Genomic DNA, 9,847 nt, shown 5'->3' with positions numbered 1-9,847 from the left:
TTCACGATTTTTTATACATTTTTATAGGGAAACTTGGAACCCTACTTTTGAGTAGATGTTGTTTGATTAGTACTTTACCGTGACCAGGTGGTGAAGGTCTGGTGGGATATTCAGAATGATGAAATAAGGTTTGGGGGTAATATTTTTGGAATTTTTGGAGAAAAACCACTTAAAGGCCATTTCTGGCCTTTTAAAAAAGGAAATAGATAAAAAAGCTTAAAAAACTTTACAAATAATATGCCTCATAAACAACTTTTAATGAATTAATGTTTTGTGAAAATAAATACTTTTAGTTCAAACCTTCTTTTTTATGGTTTAGAAAAAAAATGATTTATCTGATTTTTGGCAAAATAATAATTTATTATATAGATACTTTGGGGCTCTACCCACATGATACGATCATTGGGAAATGTTAGGGCTAAAGTACCAAAGGAGGGCAGGTTTAGCATATCATTGAAATTAAGATTCAATGAAGATACACGAGAGAGTCATTGAGCACCGCTTAAGAAGAATGACAAGCGTGACCAAAATCAGTTTGTTTTCATGCCTAGGAGATCAACCATGGAAGCCATTTTCTTAGTATGACAACTTATAGAGAGATACATGAAGTAAAATAAGGACCTGCATATGGTGTTCACTAACTTGGAGAAGGCCTACGATAAGATGTCATGGAATGTCATGTGGTGGGTCTTGGAGAAACACAAAGTCCCGACAAAGTACATTACCCTCACCACGAAAATGTACAATAATGTTGTGACAAGTATTCGAACAAGTGATGTCAACATTGATGACTTCTCAATTAAAATATGACTTCACCAAGAGTTAGCTTTGAGCCCTTATATTTTTGCTTTGGTGATGGATGATGTCACAAGGGGTGTACAAGGAGATATCCCATGGTGTATGCTCTTTGCGGACGATATGGTGCTAGTAGATGATAGTCGGGCGATGGTTAATAGAAAGTTAGAGCGGCGGAGACAAACTTTGAAATTGAAAGCTTTTAGGCCTAGTAGAACTAAAATGGAGTACATGAAATGCAGTTTCAATACTACTTGGCATGAGGAGGTGGTTAGCCTTTATGTGCAGGTTATACCTCAGAAGAACACCTTTCGATATTTCTGATCAATGTTGCAGAAGGATGGTGATATCGATGAAGTTGTGAGCCATTGAATCAAAGTTGGATGGATGAAGTGGCACCGAGCTTCTGAATTTCTCTTTGATAAGAGAGTACCGTAAAAGCTAAAAGGGAGGTAGGTTCTATAGGACAGTGATTCGACCTGCAATGTTGCATGGCGTTGAGTGTTGGCCAACTAAAATATGACATGTTCAACAGTTGGGTGTAATGAGATGCACATACTAAGATGGATATGTGGCCACACAAGAAATGATCAGTTTCGGAATGATGATATACATGACAGAGTTGGGCTAGCTTCGATTGAACATAAGCTTATCCAACATCGTTTGATATGGTTTGGGTATATACATCTCAGTCCTCCAAAAGCTCCAGTGCATTGCAAACAGTTAAAGCATGCTGATAATGTCAAAAGAGGTCATGGTAGACCAAACTTGACATGGAAGGAGTCTGTAAAGAGATATCTGATGGACTGACATATCACCAAATAACTAGCCATGTACAAGAGGGTGCGTGTAAGGTAGCTATCCACGTGCCAGAATCATGAGTTGGTTTCTAGATCTTATGGGTTTTAGCTCTAGCCTACTCCAATTTGTTTGGGGCTGAAGGCTTTGTTGTTAAATTAACTTAGGAGAACTGATCAAATTGTAGATTTTATATTAAATCTGTTAAACATTTGATAAACTGAAGTTAATTGAATTTCAAATTTTAATTTAAGATCATAAACTTTAATAGCATAATTTAATTAGAATATAGTCTAGAAGAGTTGGAGAATATAATTTCACCTGTTTTCTGGTCTGAATGAGTGTGACAATGGTCTTAGGAGGATCCGACATCAAATGAGGCAAAACGTGAAATAAACTTCTTAAATCGGGTAACTAGGGGCAATTTTACTAAAATAGGATAGTAGTTATCACTGAAGCACGAATATGGTGTAAAAACAGGAAATTTACTCAAACTTTGAATACTCCCGCATCAAGTTTTGGTGGTAGCAAGTGATCATCTTTATCTAGCGCTTACACCTATGTGCATAAAACCAAGCATATATAATTCTCCACAACCTTACATCGACGACATGCTGAGGTATAGTCAATCCATTGATAACTTAATATAAAACGAATTTATGTTAAGGTCACTCACCCAAGAAAACTTGATCTTAGCTATAGGCTTCTCGGTGAATGCGTTGACATTGCTGTGTAAAGTGAAGAGGAATAATACTATATCAACATGTGCATGCTACATAGTACGCGATGACTATTGAGTGGTTGTGGATACTTGGACATAAATTCATCTTGATAAATACTTAGCCGCAAATTCAGCAATATTCTTGTCAGAACTCCCTCCTTTCTGCATTGCCTCTTTGGCCATCCTCATCCATTTTGTCGCATTTTTGCGGTATTCAATCTTTCCCTCCCCATCCATCACCTTCCTGATGCACCTCTCTACCTCCTCCCTCCTCATCAAACCTTTCTCATCTGTCCGCATTCGCACGCCGGTTTCCCATGCACTCTCCACGTACTTTGCCGTGGTTGGCTGGTCGGCCGACCTCGGCATCGCCACCATTGGCACACCGGCAACAAGTGCTTCTGTCGTTGAGTTCCATCCGCAATGAGTCAAGAAACAACCTGCACATCCAAAGTAGGCAATATTATTGGCAAAACAATCAGATAACTACTAGTAGTATTTGTTTAGACCTATTTATCAAAGATTGACAATTTCATACCTATGGCCTTATGCGCGAGAACCTCAAGCTGGGGACACCAAGGCACGATTAATCCATTTTCCTTGCACCTGCCATGGAGCTCTTCAGATATCTTCTGTGCCTCGTTGGACCTCACGACCCAGAGAAATGGCTTGCCAGAATCGCAGAGCCCATTTCCAAGCTCGTCAAGCTCACCGGCGTCGAGGCTGTAGACCGTCCCATAAGACGCGAGGACTACTGAGCAAGGAGGCTGCCTATCCAGCCATGCCATGCACGGCGCGGCGCTGCTGAAGAAGTTGACGCCGTAGGCCTTGTTCGACGGCAGGCGGCTGTCGTCGAGGAAGAAGGACGGTAGCGTCGGGCCGACCGTCTTGGCCCGCCATCTGGACTCCATGTACTCCGCCTCCTGCGGTTCGAGGTCACGGAAGGAGTTGACGAGCACGTCGCCGGCGTGCTCTAGGCCCTGGAACTGCCGGATCGACACGTCGAGGTACTTGGGGTACAGCCCCGGCGACACCACGAACGGCGACAGATCCTCGGGCCCGAGGTCCACGCTCACCGCGCCCCGGCGATGCAGCGCGCTCCCGTCCGCCATCGGCAGCGGCGCGCGCCCCGCCCACGCCTCCCCGTAGATCAGGTCCACGGCGCACGACTGCGACATGAACGCGGCGGTCGGCACGCCCGCGGCCCGCGCCACAAGCGGCGCCCACGCCATGTGCGGGTCGTAGACCATCACGGACGGCGTCCTCCCGGCGCGCCCCTCGGCGGCGATGACCTGCGCCAGCGTCTCGGTCCCCACGGCCTCGGCCCTGCGGCAGTACTCGACGGGGTCCGGGCAGGAGGCCATGCCGCCCTCGTCGAACCCGTCTGAGAAGGCGGCCACGCGGAAGGGGTCACCGGGGGGCGGGCCCGTGGAGAGCACGTACCGCGTGGCGACGAGCGTGGGGCGCAGACCGTGGTACGCGAGGCGCCGGCCGAGCTGGAGCATCGGGTTCATGTGGCCCTGCGCCGGCAGCGGCACCAGCAGGACGTGCACGCCGCCGCGCTCATCGCCGGACGACGAGGTCGCGCTGTCCATGTCTCTGTTTTCTCCGCTTGTTTCAGTGAAGGGAGTGAGTGTCCGATGAAAGTGTTGGCAAATAAGTACTGTATATATGGGCGCTGCAGGATTCGAGTAGAGTAGCGGGCAAGTAAGATAAGTAGTGATGGGAAGCTTCTCTGAGTGGCGAGCAAGTAAGATAAGTAGTGAGGAAGCTTCTCTGAGCATGGGTATAACCGACCAAGTCACTGTCACGCTTAGTTAATCAAGTTGACACGGAAGGTGCTCATGTAGTTTCCCCATGTCAGGCCTTAACTCTTTTTTTTAAAATGAAGACGCAAGAAACGTCCGCCCACAACCAGGCGAGTAAGTCACATAGTTCATAAGGTTATAGGCTAACATAAAACACGAGTTCAGGCCGAAATACATAGGAAGGAGCAAGCAGGTACAACAGCGGTAACAAAAAGGACTAAGCATTCAAAGAAGATAATCAAGTCACTTTTACGCTTAGTTGACAGCCACACGGAAGGTGTTCATGTAGATTCGACATTCCAAGACTTCCCTCTCCGGTCACAGTTATTTTTTTTCACCCTCGAAAAAAAACAGTTACTTTTTTTCTTTCTCTCCTTTGTCATGTTTCTCTTGTTGATATTTTGTTGGAATGGAATCTAGTCGGGCAGAGATGACAGGGATATTGGGACGAGAGAAGGCGACTCTCCTGCCGGTTGCTCACAAAAAATAATGGAGGAGAGAAGATAACTCTCGAGCTGTAGTCAGTTTTTTTTTTAAAGACGGACAAATTTATATTCGAAAAAAAAAGATTGACAAATTTATAAGACAACCTAATCTTTTGTACAATCTAGAGGGTGCTTGGATACGTTTTAGTTCCATGACTAAAAATAGTGAGACTAAAACTTGTTAGCCCCACCCATGCTTGGATACAAATACTAAGGCTGGTCACAGTGGGGAGGAACTTAAGAGTAACATCACACACTTCAATACAACTTTGCTTATGTGGTACGTATTTAGTGAAGAGAGAGGTGCTTGTGGTAACTAGCTAAGTTACCGGAACATCACACACTCCAAGAAACAATGAGTCTATAACCTAATAAATACATCGTTGCATGACACTACATAGATGTTCCTACCCACTATGGTGGTAGTAACATAATCTAGGTAAGTGTGAAGTTACTAGCTTATGTTCTTGCCCATTGTGACCAGCCTAAATAGACTAAAATCGAGTTAATGAGCATTTATTATCCTCCAAACCCTCCAACCCAGAACTCTCATGTGTTAAAGGAGAGGAGTTAAATGAGGAGAGAGAGAGGACTAATCCACATTTTAGTAGGGTTCCCCTGACTAAAAATTTTTAGTCTCAAGACTAATTCTAGCCTCTCTTTAATCAGGGGTGATTGAAACTTTAGCCTCTAAAAACGACTAGTTTTAGTCAGACTAAAAATAGTCCCTTGGATCCAAGCATGCCCCTAATTTGGAGGTAAACCGGGTAGAAATAATTACTTAAGATTTTTCAAGATCATTTGCGGTAGATAATTTCTACTAATATTTTGGGAGTGGCGATGAAGCATTTGATTTGATCGTCACATCAGTCTAACCGCCGAATACGTTTATCAAATTCAAGCTTCAATGTTAAACAAGGTAAAAGTATGGAATAAATTGTTTGCAGAAAACAGACTGTGATTAACAATTGAATGTCCTGAAAATTACGGTAAATTTGCTAGATCGTATTGCATATTTTCTAGACAAGTATGTTGTGCAAGTTGAGGTGACGAGGATCTTTTTTGCGGAAATTTGATTTATTCATTAACTATCAAGGTAGATCCAGGTGATAACCACCCAGCAACAACTACATGCATTGGAGCAAGCCAAAGACGCACAATCACCATTACCGCTACCTCGTCGGAGCCGGAAAAAACCTTATTATAGTAGACAGCCGGGAACAAATTGTAACAGATAAACTACAAATGTGTCCATATCTCCCTGCATTTTTGGAGGACATGATCAATTATTCTCTGTTCCTTTCATGGGAAGAAATGATTTTTTCCTAACAAAGAGTGAATTTTTTGTTTAAAATTTAACATTAAAGGGATACAAACATAAAGAACACACAACCAGCCTATGCATAGATAAGATGAACACAATCAAAACCAATTCGCACACGCAGAAAACCACACTAGCAACTAGCAAAATCAGCAAAATCAAATAAGATGGTAGCTATGCCATGGCGAAAAAAAGAATAAAAAAATGATGAAAACGGTGATCAACAATCTACAAAAATAACCACATCAGCACTAACCATCTCTTGACATCACCTGTACTATGAGAAGATTCTCCAACAATAATGCCTTAAAAAAGCGAATGACCCTCATGCGCCATCGCTGCTCGATCCAACCAACCGTCGAAGAACAAGTCCGAACAAATCTGAGCAATGTCTAAGGTAACTGACACCAGAATCTAGGCGGCGCTGTTGGGGTAGAATTGTTGGATCGGTAGTGGTGAGCTACATTGCATTTTAAACCAGTAGTATCTGATAATTGGGTGCCACTGTTGGTGTAGGACCAGTGCCATCGCATACTCACCGCACTCGAGCTCACGGCGATGGGGTGGACCTGGAGCACAACTTCTGCTCAAGTATTTCCGAGTGATTGACTCCGTCTTTTGCCCTGGGGCTGGGCGGGAACAACTTCCTCGTTGCTTCCGTCGCCACCGGACAGGAGCGTAGCAACAAATCTGACCATCCGCTCCAAGAGAGATCTTGCGCGTCACTCTGCTTCCATGCCTACAAAATCCACCGAAAGAAAGAAACACCCAAGAAACCCCACCAAGCTGAACCATGGAGAGCACACGAGCGGCCACCGCTAGCTCGGACGTCGGTCATGGAGGCAGCGGCGAGGGTGCGGCCGTCCTCCTCCTGCCGTTCCTGGGGGTGCAGGGCCACACGAACCCGATGCTGGAGCTGAGCTGCCGCCTGGCGCGCACGGCCTCCGCCTCACGTTCGTCTCCACCCGCCACGTGCTCTCCTCCACCCCGCCCCCGGCGAGCCCTTCCGCGAGGCCGCCATCTTCGACGGGTTCGACGCTGGCGGCTTCGTCTCGTGCCCGGACCCCCCCGAGTACTTCTCCCGGCTGGAGGCCGTGGGGCCCGAGGCGCTGCGTGAGCTCCTGCTGTCGGAGGAGGCCACTGTCGTGGTACTAAGTCTGATAGTAGAAATAGGGGGTATGAATGCGGAGGCGAGGTCCTAACTACGGTGAGGTTGTACATACGAGTTTACGAGTTCAGGCTCTCTCGGAGGAGGTAAAAGCCCTACGTCTCGGTGCCCTGAGGCGGTTGACTGGAATATGGGTGTGTGTTACAAGAGGTGCGAACCTTTGTCCCAGAGGAGGGGGTGACTTATATAGAGTGCGCCAGGACCCCATCCGTCCTCCGTTACAGGGGTTCAATGTACATTAAGATAGGGCGTTACTGGTAACGCGAGCTATAAAATGTTAACAATGATCTTTAAACTACAGAGTGAACGCCTGACCGTTGCCATCCTGAGTGACTTTAAGTCTTCTGTACTCCGAGTGGTTTCCTGTATGGTCGAATGACTCCATCCAGGTCAAGTGAAATTGGGGGTATCCGAGTGAGGTGACTCGTCGAGTGGATTGCACTCGATGGCTTCAGTCGATACTTCCTGTTGTGCTTTGAATGTCCTTGCTTCTAGGGTAGTGATCATGGGTAGGGCGTATAGATCGGGTCTATGACCCTACCCTAGGTCCATGGCATCGTCAGCCATCTCGGTGCATGTGCTCGTGCACGACTCGCACCAACCGTGGGCGGGGCGGGTGGCGCGCACGGCCGGCGAGCCCGCCGCGGCGTTCTTCTCGCAGCCATGCGCGGTGAACGTCGTCTACGGGGAGATGTGGGCGGGGCGGCTGGCGCTGCCGGTGACGGATGGGCGTGAGCTTCTGGTACGCGGAGCGCTGGGCGTGGAACTGGGACCGGAAGACGTGCCGCCGTTCGTGTCGGCGCTGGAGTCGCTGAGGTAGTCCTGGATTAAGGGGTATCTGGACAGCCGGACTATGTACTTTGGCCGGACTGTTGGACTACGAAGATACAAGATTGAAGACTTCGTCCCCTGTCCAGATGGGACTCTCCTTTGCGCAGAAGGCAAGGTTGGCGATTCGGATGTTAGATCTCCTTCTCTGTAACCGACTCTGTGTAACCCTAGCCTCCTCCGGTGTCTATATAAACCGGAGGGTTTAGTCCGTAGGACGAGAACAATCATAATCATAGGCTAGCTCCTAGGGTTTAGCCTCTACGATCTCGTGGTAGATCAACTCTTGTAATACTCATATCATCAAGATCAATCAAGCAGGAAGTAGGGTATTACCTCCATCGAGAGGGCCCGAACCTGGGTAAAACATCGTTTCCCCTGCCTCATGTTACCATTATCCTTAGACGCACAGTTCGGGACCCCCTACCCGAGATCCGCCAGTTTTGACACCGACATTGGTGCTTTCATTGAGAGTTCCTCTGTGTCGTCGCTGTAAGGCTCGATGGCTCCTTCAATCATCAACACCAACGCGGTCCAGGGTGAGACTTTTCTCGCCGGACAGATCTTCGTGTTCGGCGGCTTCGCACTGCGGGCCAATTCGCTTGGCCATCTGGAGCAGATCGACAGCTACGCCCCTGGCCATTAGGTCAGGTTCGGAAACTTGAATTACACGGCCGATATCCCCGGAGACTTGATCTTTGACGGATTTGGGCCTACGCCAGGAGCGTGGAACACTCACGACGAGCACGACTTAGATCTGCTGTCGGATAGTATTCGAGATACCGCACCTGCAGTAGCTCCAGACCTAAATCCAGGGCAGATCGCGTCGTCCGAGGACGGGTGGATGGACCCCGCCCCGGAGGCCGCATACTCATCGGCGGTAGAACCGAATGCAGACTCCACCTCTAAGGAAATCTGTGTCACCGGACCCCCGGACTTGTGTCCGGCCGTAGGTTCCAGACCGCATGCATCCGGGCCCATCGAATCTGATTGGGCTCCAGTAATGGAGTTCACCGTTGTGGATATCTTTCAGCACTCACCCTTCAGCGACGTGCTGAATTCATTAAGGTCTCTCTCTATGTCAGGAGACTCTGGGCTGAACTATGTCCGGCTCGAGTGGGAAGCAGGCGAGAAGAAATTCGTTACCCACCCACCACCCACTTCATTGCCACTGTCGATGATTTGACTGACGTGCTTGACTTCGACTCCAAAGACATCGACGATATGGACGACGATGCAGGAGAAGAACAGGAACCACCGCCCATAGGGCGCTGGACAGCCACCTCCTCGTATGATATATATGGTGGACAATCCCAAAGAAAGCAATGGCGATGAGGCAATAGAGGATAACCCCTTAGGGAAGCAATCAAATCATGGGCGTCATCGGTGCCGCTCTAAGCCCCGCCACAGCAATACCGGCACAGAAGACGAAAACAATCCGGATGGTGCCGAAGATGAATACAATCCTGATCAGCGTACCTTCGAGCAGGCTGAACAGGAAGACGGGCAGGTTAGCCCAGATGAACAGGCGACAGACAGATACTTGGAGGATGACAACTATATGCCTCCCTCCAAAGATGAAGTGAGCCTCGGCGACGATGAATTTGGCGGGCCTGAGGATCCCATAGAGCAGGAGCGCTTCAAGCGCCGGCTTATAGCCACTGCAAGAAGCCTGAAAAACAAGCAGCAGCAGCTCCAAGCTGATCAAGATCTGCTCACAGACAGATGGACTGAGGTCCTGGCAGTCGAGGAATACGGACTCGAGCGCCCCACCAAAGGTTACCCAAAGCACAAGTTGCTACCTCAACTCGAGGAGGAGGTCCTAGAGCCCACACTACCAGCATAGGACGAGGATGATCGGCCACCTCGTGGACGAGACAAAACGGCGTATCAGCCCGAATACCAGCCCGCACCCCCACGCCA

At 48.0% G+C, this 9,847-nt stretch overlaps 1 protein-coding gene across 1 annotated transcript; it reads right to left on the bottom strand.

Annotated features, from left to right (window-relative positions):
* Window positions 1–2,215: 2,215 nt before the first annotated feature.
* On the bottom strand, window positions 2,216–3,977 carry LOC119307571 (UDP-glycosyltransferase 79-like). Its single transcript, XM_037583650.1, has 2 exons — window positions 2,853–3,977; window positions 2,216–2,754 (listed from the first exon to the last, which is right to left on the bottom strand). Exons 1-2 carry the CDS (start codon window positions 3,907–3,909, stop codon window positions 2,417–2,419), a joined length of 1,395 nt encoding a protein of 464 aa, XP_037439547.1. The 5' UTR covers window positions 3,910–3,977; the 3' UTR covers window positions 2,216–2,416.
* Window positions 3,978–9,847: the final 5,870 nt, after the last annotated feature.

The sequence above is a fragment of the Triticum dicoccoides genome, chromosome 5B (assembly GCF_002162155.2).
Source record: "Triticum dicoccoides isolate Atlit2015 ecotype Zavitan chromosome 5B, WEW_v2.0, whole genome shotgun sequence".
Classification (NCBI taxonomy): Eukaryota; Viridiplantae; Streptophyta; class Magnoliopsida; order Poales; family Poaceae; genus Triticum; species Triticum dicoccoides.
The sequence above is the reverse complement of the archived record's forward strand: the minus strand, read 5'-3'. Positions and strand labels throughout refer to the sequence as shown.

What these genes read in the sequence shown, in the direction of transcription:
- LOC119307571 (XM_037583650.1), bottom strand. Translation starts at nt 3,909, where the DNA reads ATGGACAGCGCGACCTCGTCGTCCGGCGATGAGCGCGGCGGCGTGCAC. An exon ending in TCTCGCGCATAAGGCCATAG is followed by an intron (nt 2,755 to 2,852) that starts GTATGAAATTGT and finishes TTGGATGTGCAG; the next exon opens with GTTGTTTCTTGACTCATTGC.